The sequence below is a fragment of the Saimiri boliviensis genome, chromosome 18 (genome assembly GCF_048565385.1).
Source record: "Saimiri boliviensis isolate mSaiBol1 chromosome 18, mSaiBol1.pri, whole genome shotgun sequence".
Classification (NCBI taxonomy): domain Eukaryota; kingdom Metazoa; phylum Chordata; class Mammalia; order Primates; family Cebidae; genus Saimiri; species Saimiri boliviensis.
The window spans coordinates 21,684,176-21,701,858 of record NC_133466.1 but is presented as its reverse complement, the minus strand read 5'-3'; the positions used below and the strand labels follow the sequence as shown (position 1 = coordinate 21,701,858).

Genomic DNA, 17,683 nt, shown 5'->3' with positions numbered 1-17,683 from the left:
GTCATTAACATATTCAATAGATTTTTTGTCAGATTAGTAAGAGCAAATTTAACTCTGGTTGTCTTATATTTTAATAACTGGCAATTTATGAGTGTTTCTATGTTAATGCTATTAAAATTATGTGATAAATGGATTCAGCTGACATATTTTTGTGAGTTCTGATACCCTGTATTAACTTGGAATAGTATGGCTTCTTTTTATACTCAAGTAAAAATTACTAATGCTTATACTAGTTAAATGATTATTTAACTTAAAGAAAATGTGTATAATTATTTTATTATATTGTATTACAGATGCCCCCAAGTTTATATCAAACCAAACAATTTATTACTCTTGGGAGGGAAATCCTATCAATATAAGTTGTGATGTGAAATCCAATCCACCAGCATCAATTCACTGGAAAAGAGAGAAATTAGTCTTACCTGCTAAAAACACGACCAATTTAAAGACATATAGTACAGGAAGAAAGATGATATTAGAGGTAAGTTAACATGTATACATCAATACATTGTATTATTTTAGCAACTATCTACTATTTGAGAATATATTGAAACATCATCATGTATATATGGAGAGAGAAATTGTAGTGTATATATTTTGTAGTTATTTACTTAAAGGTCCATTGGATCATGGCTCATTAATGATGAGTGGATGAATGTCTATTCACTTATATAGAACTGTGGCTGTATACCAAATATGACGATTTCTATGAATGCACTTTTGGGAATAAAAACAATTATATTAGGAAACATCGAGGAAGAAAATTTGGCAATGTAATAGTTATTGAGAGCTAAAATTTTTCTTCAGTGTTGATGCTTTCATTGTTTCCACAGGGTATAGTATTTTCTTTTCAGTTTGGCAGGCATAAATGCTATCTATTGGCTAGATTTTTACAATGCAAGTGTAAATTCCTAAAGAGATGAAATTTACTTGTTCAGTATCTTTTGTTTTATTACTAAACATAAGATTTTGTTTAATTGCTTTTATATTGGCAAGCAACTGGCCTTTACATACTGTTTGAATAAAATGCCTCTTATTTATTAATTGCAGATTGTGTGTGTGTACCAATTTCCAAAACATACAAATCTATGAAAACGATCATCACCCTTTCCAAATTATGATACTGTTAGGAAAATTGGGAATCTTTTTTACACACCTTTGTTTGCTGAAAGGTTGCTGTATTTTATTCACTAATTCAGTTTACATAAACTAAATGAAATGCATGTTTTAGGATAACATGTAATACTCTACTGCATTAATCCCCATTCATGCCATTTACACTTAAAAAAAGTTGTTTGAAAGAATGATTTAGCCATCACATCCACAAACATTTGCATAGCTGAGTAGTTGGTAATTAAACCACTTTGTCTATATCTATTTTAATGTAATTGCATTTCTTTGAAATTGTTTTAGAAGAACTAGCTATTTGTGACTTGACAGGGATGTCAATTTCATAAAAAAATGGGCAGTTTTACCCTAAATTTTATGTGTTTTACCTTAGATAAAAGCTCAGATTAGATTTAACTTATTTTGTGTAGCATGTAGTATGCTTGAATACTGTAATAAATACCATAGACAGGACGGTTAAAATCACAGAGATTTATGTTTTCAGTTCTGAAGATGGAGATTCAATATCATAGTGCCTGCAGGGTTACTTTCTATATAGGACCCTTTCCTGAACTTGTACGTGGCCTCCTCACATGCCCTTTTTCTGTGGGCACACAGTTCTGGGGTCTTCCTCTGGTTAAAGAATACCAGTCCTACTGAATTAGGGCCCACTCTTATTACCTCCTTCAACTTTAATGACTTCCTTACAGATCCTGTCTCCAAATTCATTCACAGTGGAAGTCAGGTTTTCAATATATGAATGGGCAGAGTGAGGAGGCAGGAAGTTCAGTCCATAATAGGTAGACTGAAGTTTATGAGTAAATGACAGACTAACGTGTAATTTCTGCTTTACTTCATCTTGGCATGTTTTTGTTCTTCAGCCAACTCATAACTCCACATACTTAATGTGAAGGAAAATTTTATACATACGAATAGTATATAGTTTATGCTATTTAAACTTCTCCTTAAAGATGTCGCTCTGCACTCCAAAATTAAAAAAAAAAAAAAAAAAGTAGTTTCTGTTTACTTAACACACAGCCAGGTGATCTACTGGCTAAGCCACTAACTTGAACAGACATTTTTTTTGTATACTCTCCCAAATTAAATTCTTAATGAAAAATATATGTGCATGACTAACACAACTTGAAAACACAGCATAACAAAATAACAATAACATAAAGAGAAAGCAACAATTAGCATTGCTAATATTTACTTATCAGTATACAGATGCTTGAGACAGTTACTTTTCTTTAATAATTATTATAAAACTCACATTTGTGCTAATTCTTAAAAATATAAAATGAAATATAGAAAACATTAAGTTTACGCTTAAAAAGTTGTCAGTAATAAATATATTAAATTGAGTTTTAAAGTTTTTCATTTTCTTTGAGTATATATATTCAAACATTTAAAATTATGGATTTCAAATTATAACCACATTTTAAATAAATTATTTAAGTTATTGCCAATAAATGCATCTGTAAAGGTCAAGACCTTCAAAACTTAATTTTTTTAACTGACCACATCCTGAGGAAATTACACAGCTTTTCAATATGTGGGCAAATGTTGAAAGAAGAAATAATTTTCTGATAGGTTTGTTGGAATAATATTGTATTTTGCATTGTCTGTATCATTGTTTGATGTCCTAAATAGGGATGCTGTCTGTTAGGTCCATGATTTTCTTATTATGGAATACACAGAAGAAATCAGTAATTTTAGGTTTAAGAAAAAGACTACCAAGCTTCTTCATTAATATTATATATTCAACTTACATTTAGATATTCAAAACTATGTTTATTAGTTCATGATACTCTGTCCAAGCCTAGTATCATGAATTAATATGAATATTTTTAGCTGGATATAGATATACCTTGGAGATATTGCAGGTTTAGTTCCAAGAGCACCTCAATAAATTAAACATCACTTTAAAGCTAGTTACACAAATTTTTGGTTTTCCAGTACATATAGAAGTTATGTTGGCACTATAGTCTATTAAGTGTGCAAAAGAATGATGCATAAAAAATCTATGTACTTAACTGAAAAATACTTCATTACTGAAAAGTGCTGGGAATAATTTGAGCTTTAAGCAAGTAGTAACTTTTTTTTTCTGGTGGAGAGTCTTGTCACGATGTTGATGGCTGCTTTCTGATCAGAATGTTGATTGGTGAAGGTTGGGTTTACTGTGACAATTTATTAAAATAAGGCAACAGTGAAATACTTTGTTAATTAACGCTTCCTTTCATGAAAGATCTCTGTGTAGCAGGTGATGCTGTAAGGCTAACAGCATGTGATGCTGTTACATTTACCTATAGCAGAACATCTTTCAAAAATGGAATCAATCCTCTCAAACCCTGCCATTGCTTTATGTGAATTGTTTATGTAATATTCTAAATATTTGGTTATCATTTCAACATTTTTCAAGTATCTTCAGCAGGATTAAATTCTACCACTATAAACCACTTTATTTGCTCTTCCATAAAGAGCAATTTCCCATCTGTTAGAGTTTTATCATCAAATTGCAGCAATTCATTCACTTCTTCAGGCTCCATTTCTAATTCTAGCTCTCTATTTCCACCGTATCTGCAGTTACTTCCCTCACGGAAGTCTTGAAACCCTCAAAGTCATCCATGAGGGTTGGAATCAACATCTTTCAAACTCTATTAATAGTTGATATTTTCGCTTTCTCCCATGACTCACAAATATTCTTAATGGTGTCAGCATGATGAAATCTTTTCAGAAGATTTTTCAGTTGACTTTTCCCAGATCCATCAGAACAATTATGGTTTATAGTATCTGTAACCTTAACAGTATGGGTTTCCTAAGTATTCAGACTTGAAAGTTAAAATTTCTCCTTGATTCACGGGCTTCAGAATGGATTTTGGGTCAGCCAGCATGAAAACAACATAAATATATTTCTATGTCTCCATCAGAGTTCTTGGGTGACTAGGTACATTGTCCATGAGCGTGACTAGTTTGAAGGGAATTTTTTTTTTCTTCTCACCACTATATCGCAACAGTGGGCCTAAAATATTCAATAAACTGTGCTGTAAACAGATGTCCTGTTAACCAGGCTTTGTTTTCCCATGGATAGAACACAGGCAGAGTTGATTTAGCATAATTTTTAAAGACTCTAGGATTTTTTTAATGATAAATGAACAATGGCTTGAACTTATGTTACTAGCTGTATTAGCCCCTAACAAGAGATTCAACAGTTCCTTTGAAGCCTGCTCTTTACATCTCCTTTCTAGCTATGAAAGTCTAGATGGCATCTTCCTGCAGCAGAAAACTGTTTCGTCTGTTTTAAATTCTATTTTTTAGGGTAGTCACTTTCATTAATGATCTTAGCTAGATCTTCTGGATAACATGCTGAAGCTTCTACATCAGCACTTGCTGCTGCACCTTGTATTTTTATGTTATAAGCATAGCATCTTCCCTTGAGCCTCCCAAACTAACCCCTGCTAGCACCAAACCTTTCTTCTGCAGCTTCCTCACCTCTGTCAGCCTTCATAGAACTGAGGAGTGTTATCTCTCTGTCTGGCTTAGGCTTTGGTTTAAGGAGTGTTATGATTGTGATTGGCTTTGTCTTCTATCCAGACCAATCAAATATTTCTCCATAACATCAGTAAGATTTTTTTGCTTTCTTATCATTTGTGTGTCCACTAGTCTAGTACTTTTGATTTTTTTCAGGAACTATCTCTTCACATTTACCACCTGAAGGTTTATTGCTATAGGCTTCTGTTTTAGCCTATCTTGCTTTTACCTTCCTCACTAAGCTTAATCATTTTTGGCTTTTGATTTAATGTAAGAGAATGACTCTTTAATCTGAACACTTAGAGGCCATTGTAGGATTATGATTTGGCCTAATTTTAATATTATTTGTCTCACAAAATATGGAAGCGTAAGAGGAGGGAGAGAGATGGGGGTATGGCCTGTCAGGGGCGCCATCAGAACAAACACTTTTCGATTAAGTTCACTGTCTTAGGGGCACAGTTTGTGGTTACCCAAAACAGTTATAATAGTAACATCAAAAATTACTGATCACAGATCACCATGTCAAATTTAATAACAATGCAAAGTTGGAAATACTGAGATAATTACCAAAAAGTCACAGAGACAGGATGTGAGCAGCTGCTCTTCAAAATATGGTGCTGATAGATTGCTTAATGCAGAATTGCCACAAACTTTCAATTTGCAAAAAAAAAAAAAAAAAAAAAAAAAAAAAAAAGTGCACTGTCTTTCAAGCATAAAGTAAAACACACAATAAAACAGGTATGCCTGTATTTAACTATGAAGAAACAGTTATATAAGTAGATGTTTCTAGTACTTTCTGAATTAATATTTTCAATGCTTTGCACATTTTAAACATTTAAATATTTTTACTTTATGATCTTTATAATATAGCCTTGTTATATTATCTTATATTTTCATAAAGCTATATTACATTTTGTTGTGCTGCATTTAAGTGAAAAACCACTATTGGACTTTAATTTCATACTGCCTTCCTAGAATACATTAAATAAGCTTCAGGGTACATGATTAGGCCAGATTATATCCAAAGCTGCGTGTGTGTGTGTGTGTGTGTGTGTGTGTGTGTGTACGCACACACGTGTTGTTTAATCTATGTCGTGAGAGTTGTTTTCTTTGTTTATTAAGCATACAGCATGATAAAAGGATTGCTTATTTAAGATGGACTTTTATCTGTTGATAGCTGAACCCTCAGAAACAAAAACAACAAAAATGAATTGAGCTTTTAAGAAATTGTTCCAATGAAAATGGCTCTGTTTAAATTATTAATCTTAAGGAGCTGTGCAATAGTTACATTTCTTTGTTGTGGCTATCCTTTCTCGTTATTGTATTGATTCAATAAACACATTCTTCTCTGTTGAATTTGCCAATGACTTTTTCATATGCCTGTAGAATCAGATATTAAATCTCTTTTTTAGAATAATTATTTTAGAGTTAAATTAGCCTTGCTTATTAAAAACTACACATGAGGAAAATGAATATTTGAATCACTTTGCAGTAATTATATAAGAACTATTAAAAATTCTAAGTTTTAATCCTGTGATCTGTCTCTAGATGGACAGCTGACTAGAAAATGAATGACACAGCTTTTCTGTACTCTTTCAGAATTATCATCTTCAATGGACCTCAAAATTGCACTCGTAGTTAATAGCCTCCCATTACCACAAAATCATTTTTCCCTCTTTTGGGATAGAGTTGAAATTAACAGCAACTCTTGTAAGCATATTCTCTCTTAATAATAGTTACTGAGATTGAAAATTATATCTATTACTACCATCAAATCTCTTATCTAAATTGATACTTCAGAATTTCTGTACATTAGAATCACAGGGTTTGTCTCAGTGTTCACCAATAGAATCCCCGAAGGTTAACTTAATTATGGATTTTAAATGTGTAAGGAGAGAGGTCAGCTGTTTTCTACCTAGAATGAAAAAGAATGATAGGAACTGAATAGAAATGGAGGCAAGATACTGTTATTAGATAGCAAGAAAAGTGCCTGTCTATGTGGATTCTTGCCCAAGAACAACATTTTCTTGCACAATATGTTCCTGGAAAGATTTCATTAAGAATGCTGTTTTTGCTTGTGGTTATCTTGGCTATATGGGCTCTTTTTTGGTTTGATATGAAATTTAAATCATTTTTTTTCTAACTCTGTGAAGAAAGTCAATGATAGCTTGATGGGGATAGCATTGAATGTATAAATTACTTTGGGCAGTATGGCCATTTTCATTATATTGATTCTTCCTATCCATAAACATGGAATGCTTTTCCATTTGTGTCCTCTTTTATTGCCTTGATCAGTGGTTTGTAGGTCTCCTTGAAGAGGTTCTTCATATCTCTTGTAAGTTGTATTCATAGCTATTTTATTCTCTTTGTATCAATTGTGAGTGGGAGTTCACTAATGATTTGGCTCTGTTTGTCTATTGTTGTTATATAGGAATGCTTGTGATTTTTGCACATTGATTTTGTATCTACTGTGACTTTGCTGATGTTGCTTATGAGCTTCAGGAGATTTTGGGCTGAGACAATGGAGTTTTCTAAATATATATTCATGTCATTTGCAAACAGAGGCAATTTGACTTCCTCTCTTCCTACTTGAATTCCTTTATTTATTTATTTTTATTTTTTTGCCTGATTGCCCTGGCCAGAACTTCTAATACTATGTTGAACAGGAGTGGTGAGAGAGGGCATCCTTGTCTTGTGCCTGTTTTCAAAAGGAATGCTTCCAGCTTTTGCCCATTCAGTTTGACATTCGCTGTGAGTTTGTCATAAATAGCACTTATTATTTTGAGATAAGTTTGTATTATATGTTCAATAAACTCAAAAAAGGGAGATAAATATAACATATTTGAAGTCTTTCTTGAACTTTAAATTAAACTGGTCTGAGGCCAAAACATACAAAACGGTTAACAATGCTTTTATTACAGGCTTCCTATTCTCAAGTATAGACTTACATTGATTGCAAACTATATATATGTGTGTGTGTGTGTGTGTGTGTGTGTCTGTGTGTCGTCTGTGTGTCTGTGTGTCTGTGTATGTGTATATATACGTGAGTGTGTATATATATATATATTTAAAGCTGTGTACTAGCTGAGCTTTACATATATGTAGATCTAATGGTTTTGCTATGTAATAGATACATCAAAGTGGTGCCATTTGCTTATGTAATGAATTAATAGATAAACTCTGATTTGCCTAGCCCTATGGATATTATAGGTTCATGGATACATCATAAAAGGATTTATATTATTTAATGATGCTTAATAAAGAAAATTAAAAATATATGGTAAGGAGTTGTGGGGTAAGAAATTAAACATGTGTGAAAGTAGTAGGTATACTAGGGTTTATATTAAAACTTCTGTGATGTTTTAGAATTGTAATTTATTATTATTATTATTTCAGATTGCACCTACATCTGACAATGACTTTGGACGCTATAATTGCACAGCCACTAATCGTATAGGAACAAGATTTCAAGAATATATTCTTGCTTTGGCTGGTAAGTATAGCACAATAATTTTTGACTTCTCACACAATATTTCTGAAAGCAAATGAAAATTTAAGTTGATAATGTAGTCTCACTTATATTTGGGAGCTAAAACAATGGATCTCTTGGAGGTATTAGTTAGACCTTGGTTACCAGAGGCTTGGAAGTATATTGGGAAGGAGGGTATAAAGAGAGGTTACTCAAGGGGCACAAAGCTACAGTTGATTACAAAGAATAAAATATACTGTTCAGTAGTATATTAGGGCTATAACAGTTAATAATAAGTTATTGTATATTTCAAAATAGAAGAATAGATTTGGAATGTTTCCAGTGCAAAGAAATGACTAATGTGTGAACGTACAGACATGCCAGTTACTCAGATTTGATCATTACATATTGTAAGCTTATATCAGATTGTCACTTGTCCCCATAAATATGTACAATTTTGCATTCGTAAAATTATTTTCAAAACCTTGAACTTCAGCATGTCTATAACAAAAATATGAACTTGTAAAAAGTGGGTATCATGTTATTTTAAATGTTAGAAGAGAGTATCGTTTACATTTTTATAAGTAACAATACAGATTATTTTTTTAAAGAATAAACCACATTTAAAACTTGAAACCATTGTATCTGCTGTATAGAGAGCAGTTAGAATATATTTGCTCATCAGGATTGACTTCAAATGCTGATTCTAATCCCTCCAATGTTAAAAGTTAGATATTTGTGAAAGAAATTGGGTGTATGTTTTAACCAAGGACAAGTGTGCACATGTGGGCATACACACATGCACACAGCAGAAAATCTAGAAATAAACTATTTCAATTTCAAAAAAAAATCTAATTGTATTTCAAATAAAGACAGAATCCTGTCAAAAAGTTTAAAAATCAAAACACCCTGAGAGAAAATGAACATAATTAATTTATTTTAAATGTTTAGACTTGAAAGTACAAATAGCTGTCTTAATTCTGAAGGAAAATAGAATGTTACATAAATTTGTTGAAAATATTTTATATTGTGTATGTATAATATATAAACTAGAATATTTGAAAATGTTTTATGTTGTATATATTACCTCTATAGCCTAAAGATATGGAATTAATAACATACAGAGTAAAAAAATTTATACAAACCAGAAATCCAGATATTATTTATTTACTTATTTATAAAATTTGTCATTATGTTTTGTAAGACTGATTAGGAATCCTAAAACACATTTTAAAAAATAGTTTATATAGCTCACATGGAAAAATGTGATTTACAGTCTTCTAAGACTTGGTAATGTCAGAAAATTATTGTAATATTATATTTTAACAGACTGAAAAGCTTCTGTGAAGAAATTTTAAAAACTTTTTAGGTAGAAAATTTATCTGTAACTTTAATTTTATATTAAGTTCAGAAAGGTGTTCATTTTTACTGCTATATAGATATATTCTAAATATTAATGCCATTAATCATAAAGGCCACAAAGGGAAATTTTTAAGCTAATAATGTCAAATTATTGTGTAACTTAGGGAACCTATTATTCTCCAATTCAAGTTTTACTGAGTTGATAGAGAAGGAAGAAAAGAGATTACATTGAAGGAATTGACAAAATAAGGCAGGGAGAGAAAAAAAAAGTCAAGATAAGGGTGAGTTTAGAAATACGAAGACACTGTTTTACAAGCAAATTAAATTATAAGAAAAGAAGTATATAAGTATCACCAAAATACATTGATAATAAATTAAAGAATCAACTGTAGTAATAAGAAGCATTCACTACTCTAGTTAATTCTAAGCCTTAGGAAATTATGGAACCTTTCTTTAATACATATTTTTATAAATAGATATATGATCGATATACATATATAAATATTAATATTTTTCCAATATTATATATTGCTTTTTTATAAACGATGTGTTTTTCTATCACAATTTTTAGGGGGGTATTAATATTCAGTATTTAAAATATTATATTGATTAGGATTAAATAATTCCATGAAATTCACAGGTAATATTTAATGTGCATGTACTTTCATCTTCACAATACTTACTACAATATTGTTCACCGACAAATATATTCAATTCCTATCCTTCTAATGAATATATTAGATTAGTGAGTTTTCTTCTGTCCAACCTTAACAAAAATTAAATTTTTTTCATTTAGGCTGAGTTAGAAAATATTGGAAAGCTTTTTAATACTTTCCTGAAATTCTCCTAATATTCCAGATTTTATACAATTTCAGGCTAAGAATTTGTTTTAGAAAAAGCTGGATTCAATTGAGAGTGTAATGAAGATGTAAAAATGATTCAGACACTCAGCCTTAGATGGGAAACATACATTTAAACATCACCATTTATATATATGATTTATTTCATGGGACCCTTATTTAATACTAGTATTTGGTAGAAAACTTACTCTGTCCTGCAGAATCCAAACACTGAAAGTTTACTGGGATTTTAAATAAGATATAAGAAAAATATTATATAAAAATACATAAATATTTTCAAATATATGCAGATATCACATTTCAATATTTCATTGGCCTTTTGGCATACAGTATTTTACAGTGTAACAGAATACCTTACTTCTGAAGGGAATAATTTGGGAACCAACAGTTAGTGTGAAAGTGTTGTACACATTTAGTAGTAGTATAGGGAAAATTTACTTTTTCAGCATTCAAAAATCTTTTTTTCCTTTTTTCCTCCCATTTGTCCTTCCTCCTTTCTTCCTTCCTTACCTTTTGCCTTTTTAATGATTAAGCCCTACATCGGAACCAGGTAGGCACCTGTGTGGGAGTAAAGTGTAGTGCAGAAGCCTGGCACAGGGGTGTCAAAGCCTGAGCAGAGTGAATGGAGTGGACGGAGTGTTGGCAGCGTTGCACGGGTCCAATGTTGAGTGTTGGGGGCCAGGCAAGGTAAAAAGAACACACACATGCCAAGACAGAAACAGCCACCCAAGGAGGCTGTTAGAGGCCATTCACTTAAGGGAAATAACTCAAAAAGAGAAATTCAGATAGCCTTGTTCTCACTTGTAAGTGAGAGCTAAACAGTGTGTACCCATGTGGAAAAATAGACCCTGGAGACTCCGAAAGGTGGGAGGCTTAGAGAGAAACTAAGGTTGAAACGTTACTTCTTGGGTTACGATGTTCAATATTCTGGAGATGGATACACTAAAAATAAAAACTTTACCAATTCATAATATGGGCTTGTAACAAAACCCCCTAAATCTATAAAAATAAAACAGTTTTAAATGGAAATAAAATAAGCATATGTATTTGGTTTAAGTCAGTGAACACAAAGCAAAGTCTTTCCGTTAAACCCTGACTTCCTATTCATGAGCAAGAGTTGATGTAGTCTTCTTTTACCTATCTCCTCTGTCTTTAGAAAATTGTGAAAGAAGTAATATTTCTATGTTGTTATAGAAATATAAATTATTTCACATATGTGCTTGATAATTTTGTTTTCTTAACTTTTAATCAAAATGTTAACTAGAAATAATAGAGAGTGAGAGATACATATATATTTTAAGATTCACCATAAGTTGGTTTTTAAAGTCTGCCTCCTAGATGATGATCCTGCTTTCTAGTAGGAAACATTCTCTGTTTGGATTGAACTACGTATTGCAGATCAAATTAAAGTTACTCAGCACATAAGGCTAAATAAAAGTTTGATTATATGGTTTTATTTTTCCCTATTATTTTCTACTTCCAAAAGATGATTATATGACAAGGCATTCTGTATATTTGTATGCATAGTGATTATTTCTTTTCTTGAAAGATCATTACCTACATTTTAAATATTATCAAGTGATTCCATTTATATATTTTTAATTTCTTAATTCATTTCACCATTGTGATATTTAAGTTTTGACTGTTAAACTTTTTACATTAAACCTTAATCCCAAATAAAATAATCCTGCTTTTGCTACATGAATTGATGCATCTTTCTGATAAAGTTACCTTCTCCTGGGGAATTTTGTGGGAGGGACTTGACTGTAAGCTGTCATCAGGGAATATGTGCAGACCCTGGGGAATGAGAGCCTCAGCCCTCTTAAGAGTTTCTGTGAAGTCATTCCAAGATTTACCTGATAACAGTACTGTGACAGCCAACTGAGTTCATTCATTCATACACTCAGCACTTGGCAAGTACTCAACAAGTATTAGGTGAGTATTATTATGGCCAAACTACAGTTCATAGTGATCACTTTTCTTTTGGGTAGAAGTCAGTATCTTAATGCCTCTTTAGTTATTATATGTAAATCTACACATCATGGACCAAGGCTTAGTAAAATGAGAAAATGGCCTTACTTATTCTAAACGTTGTTTCTATTAAATAATATAAATTTCATTTTATTTTTACCATTGTTTTCCATTTAGGTGCTTGTCCTACCGATTTTTTACACAAACCACTATTAAGGGAGATCTCTGACACTGGGCTTCACAACTGATTTTTTAACCTCGGTTCAGGCCTCTATACTTACCCCTACTAAATCTCATCTTGTCAGTTTTGACTCATTTTTTAACCTTCTGAAACCCTGTCAAATTCAGTATTTTAGCTCTATTTTCAGGATTGATTTAAGGCACAAGTACAGTATCACGAAGCACTCATCTGTAGTTTCACCATAGTCAGGATAAGCCTGTATAAGTCATCCTTGAGAACAGAGATCTTCTAACAGGTTAAACTGGATCAATTGAACAGAATTCTAAAGATATGGAATTATGGCCGATCTACTGGACTGTGTACCTCTATTATATCTTAGCCAGACTCTTGCTCCGTAACACTTGAAAGCATGTTAAAATTAGTTCATTCAATATCACGCTTTCTTCACCTAAATATAATGCTAGGTAAAGTCTGGAAAAGTCTACATCCTGATTTTTTTTCAGAACTAATTAATCAAATAGTAATATTCTGAAACTATTTGAAACATATTATTGATTTTCTCATTCTCATATTGCTATGAAAAAAGGGAAATCAGGATAACTTGACATTATTTTTAGAGAATCCATGCTTGCATTAATTTCCAATCATTTTTTTAATTCACTCACTCAAAAAATACAGTGAATTTCTAGTAGGTGCCAGACACTGTTCTCCAACTTGGGAATCTGGAGATAAATAATATATGGCATCTGTTCTTTTACCTAAGTTAGAGTTCAAAAGATAAGGTTGCTATAGAAATGTAAATCAAAGGTTTGAGGGAAAAAATGAATTCTGATTAGAGTTCTTGGAAAAGGTGTCAAATGAGTTATTCAACAGGTGTCCACTTTTGAATTGAGTCTGAAAGAGTGAGGAGAAACATGTCCAGAGAAGAAGAAAGGGAAAGACTCCAATAATCATCAAGGTAACACTTGTAAAAAGGCACTGTGCTCTGAAAGGAGGAAGACTGTTAATGAGGAAGGCATTTAATGGAAGACTGGAAGGGTATATTGTGTTAGGATACCAGTGATAGGTAATGAGAATAGAGAGGTAGAGAAAAATTAAATTATAGATCTTAAAAACATTTATCATGTTTACATTCTGTCTGGTATGCAAGGAGGGAAATTTGGAGATTTTTTAGTCGTAAAGCAACATGATTCATATATCTTAGAAAATTATCTTGGTGGTGGTGTTCTAGAGACAGATTTCACCATAGCATAAAATGTGACACAACTGCCCATTTCCAAATTTCTCCAAATATCTAAAATATATAAATTTAAAATCAAACATTTTAAAGTAATGTTGACTATTCAAAACTTTTTTCTGGCTCATAGTAGTTTTAAATTGAATGTTTGAATGTTTGAAGGGTTCACTGTATTATATTTGATTTGCTTATGAGCCGCTGTTGAAATGCCCAATACTGAAACATAAGTGAACCTAGGTGTCCATGACTTGTGAGAAGGTTGAAGACATAATCATGTTTGGAAGAAATAATTTCCATTGACACGTTGGGAATGAATTAACACTTCTTTGGAGAATATTAGAGGTAGAAATTGGAAAATCAAGGTCACATCTCTGGACTACTTCAGTTTAATCCATAGACTTAAAAACATAACAAAAAATTATTCAGGGAGATAGTGAATCTACTTTGAAGGATAAATGTAAATATAATTAGTCAAATACTGTGAAAAAAATCTAAATAATAATTTGGATTTGAAAGTTGGAAAACACTAGGTGAGAAGTGAAATGAGAAAGAATTCACAGCATTTCAGATGTGTTGCAGGTTTTCTATAATACTAGATTAAGCTCACAATTTTTCTTGCTCTGTTCTGGATGCTATAGCAAAATATATTAGACTCTGTAATGTATTAGCAACATAGATCTATTACTCTCAGTTCTAGAGGCTGGGAAATTCAAGATCGAGGCACCATCATATTTGGTTTTTGGTGAGGGGTCCAATAACCAAATTATTTTGTTATAGATGGTGCCTTCTGTGTGTCTTTACATGGTGAAAAGGGCAAACATTTCATTCCGTCTCTTTTATGAGGGCACTAATTTTATTCATGAGAGTGAAGGCCTCATAACTTAATCACATCCCAAAAGACCCCCACCTCTTAATAATATATTTAACATAGAAAATTTGGAGGGCAACCAACATTCAAACCACAGCACAATTAAAACCAAAAAAAAGTTTATAAAACCTTATAGATTTAAGATAGCCACTCAAAAACACAAGTAGATAGAACCTATCTCAGCATAGAGTCCCTGAGGTTCAAGCAATTACGGTGACACTGCAGGTGACAGTGTTACTGGACCTAGGAAATTCACTTACTTATGTTCCAATTCTTTTAGGATTTGAGACTTTTACCAGACAGAGATTGATAAAGAAATCAAGCAGAAAATGATTTGTTAGGGGAAAATAATGATTATAAAATGATTGGAAAGGCCAGAGAAAAGACAAGACCAAAGACAGCCACCAATACTCCACCTTCAGTGTCACAAAATACCATCAGCACGGTCTGCATGCCGAGTCTGCAATGACTAACTAGAGGTCAGGAAGCCCCGCTGCCAAGTTACTCTTCCGCTCATAATCACAGCCACACCACCCCAGAAACGGGATGAATAGACCGGAGTGGAGAGTTGGGGTGCTAACCTCACTTGTATCTGCAGCACCTGTAGACCATGTGCACCTCCTGAGAAAAGTGGGACTGACATTCAAACCCCTCTGTCATTCTAAACTGCGTACACATGCCTTTCATTCTAAGTTCACTACATGAAACTCAGAACTAGAGCAGCAATTTCTTATGATAATCAGGAGTATCTTAGATGATAGAGTTTGATTCTGTCTGTTAATAGAAAATATCTAGGAAAGGGTTTCAAACACTATTCTAGAATAATATTCATGCTAGCGCTTCCTTTTAAAGAGAGTTTACAAATACCAAACTTTTCAGATTCCTGGGAATAAGTTTAGCAGCACCGCAGCCTCATATGTGGAAAAAGAGCACAGTTCATATCTATGAACCATGCATGCTAGGAGACCAAATTCTCAGAAATAAGTATGTTGGGCCTGAAATTAGTAATAACCTATTAAAACACAGTAACAAGGAACAAAAGTAGAGTATGTTTCCTGAGAAGACAGTGGGATTGAAAAAAAAAAAATGTTATTTAAGGGATCTTTATAATTCACCATAATAAGACTGAGAAGAATAAATTTCCAAAGAAGAAGAAAAGGGAAGAAAAGAGCTATCTGATAAAGAAAACGTTGGAGAAGACAAAAGGAAAAGTCATGTCATTTAGAGATAGAAGGTTTAGACTTGGAAAATGAGAAGATAGGCTTCCATTATCAGTTAATCAAGAGGTGATAGCTCTTCAAGGTACTGATTACATTGCAGCATTACTCACAATAGCCAAGATAGCCACAATATAAAGATGTACCGCATGATGTCACTTATATGTGGAATTCTAAAACCACTGAAACTCATAGAAACAGAGAGCAGAATGGTGATTGCCAGGGGCTGGAGAGTGGGAGAAATGGTAAGAGGTTAGACAAACAGTGAAAAGTTTCAGTTAAGCAAGATGAATAACTTCTGGGGATTTGATATGCTGAAGTTCATTCAGTGACTCCGGAGTTTGTACCTATCTGACTCCTAGATCATGCCACCAGTTCCTTGCCATTACACACATCAAAAAATTCTGAGCTGAACTTCGATGTTGTATCCATTGCCTAATATTTGACTAAAATATTGACACATGTCAATAGGTACAAAAGTATGTAATAGAAGGAGGATGGTGATCAGGGAGGGATATCAAAATTACAATGACTGACATTTGCTAACAGTTTTAATATATTCTAGAGTCTAGGTGCCCAACATTACTTAATATTTCCAACAACATTAGCAGTGATACTATTCTAATATCCATTTGAGAGAGAAAACTACTGCAATGTGAAAAGATTAAGTAACTGGTACAAGGCTTTATTTGACCAAACTGGCGAGGCCAGGGCTTGAATCCATAAACTCTCATGACATATCCAGTCTCATAATCCAACAATAGTAGAGGCGAAGAGAAAGGGGGATTCAACAAATGTTTGCACAGTTGCTTTTCTATTCATTCATTCATTCATGTATTCATTAAGTGGTGAGTGGTATTCATCAATATTAGCAATAAAAGATGTTAGGAAATAGTTTAGAAAAACGTGGTAACAATGAAGGGATAACAGTGTGTGAAACTCAACTTCCACGGGCCTCAGTTGAAATACTGAGCTCTGTCTGAAAGTCCTTAAAATAGACCCGGATCTTTGCATTAGATAATCCAGGATCCTGAGTATGAGACTGAAAAAACTGAGACTAATGTTGTAAAGAAAATGAAGCTCCTGAATACCATTCCCAGGGAAGTGATGTGATCACAGCGGTTCTTTACAAAGATTGATTTTGCATTTCGATACCATATGCATTGACGTTTTTGTTGAACTCTAATACAAAAGGAAGCCAAGAGCCACTAATGGAATTACAGGCACAGTCAGATAAGGCCAGGGCAGGGGAAGTAACAGAGGAAATGGGAAGGAAGAAATAGATACAAGGATTATAATGCAGGAATTATTAAAATAGTGTTCTCACTTACTGTGATGTCAATAGATAGGAATCAAGGGTGAAGGCAATTACAGAATGATCAGAAATTGAGGAGAAGAATTAGAGATGTTGACTCTAGGCACATTTGACACTATTCACTTGGACATGTTCTCACCCACCAAAGCAGCTGTGATTACAGCAAATTTTTCTGCTTTTGTATAAACAGGGGTTCACCATGTTGACCAGGCTGGTCTCAAACTCTGACTTCAAATAATGTTTATATATTATTTTTAATTACTGAAATGCTTAATTCATCAAATATTTTCTGAGAACGTAGTATATTCCAGTCACTTTACTCAGTGTTACATGTATCTATGTGTATGCATATATAAATAGGTATGTGTGAATGTGTGTTTGCAAAATGTTTTGTCTCTTTCTTCAGGAAACTTATAATTTAGTAGTCAGTTGACAGTTGGACATATAAAACCAGAATATAAAACAATATTTAGAAAGAGAATTAAAAGTCAAAGGCATGCTTTTGCTTTGAGCGAAATAATGGAAATAAGAGGCCAGAGGAAATATTATAAATAAAAGGCTAGAA

The 17,683-nt window shown here is 32.7% G+C and overlaps 1 protein-coding gene across 6 annotated transcripts in view; it reads left to right on the top strand.

The window, feature by feature from the left end:
• Positions 1-17,683, top strand: part of NCAM2 (neural cell adhesion molecule 2) — a 504,760-nt gene that overhangs the window by 385,470 nt on the left and 101,607 nt on the right. For all 6 annotated transcript variants that reach the window (XM_003934329.4, XM_010344887.3, XM_074389453.1 and 3 more), the window contains 2 exons: positions 294-481; positions 8,035-8,131. In XM_003934329.4, coding sequence (XP_003934378.2) covers positions 294-481; positions 8,035-8,131 — 285 coding nt within the window. The remainder of the gene's footprint in view (positions 1-293; positions 482-8,034; positions 8,132-17,683) is intronic.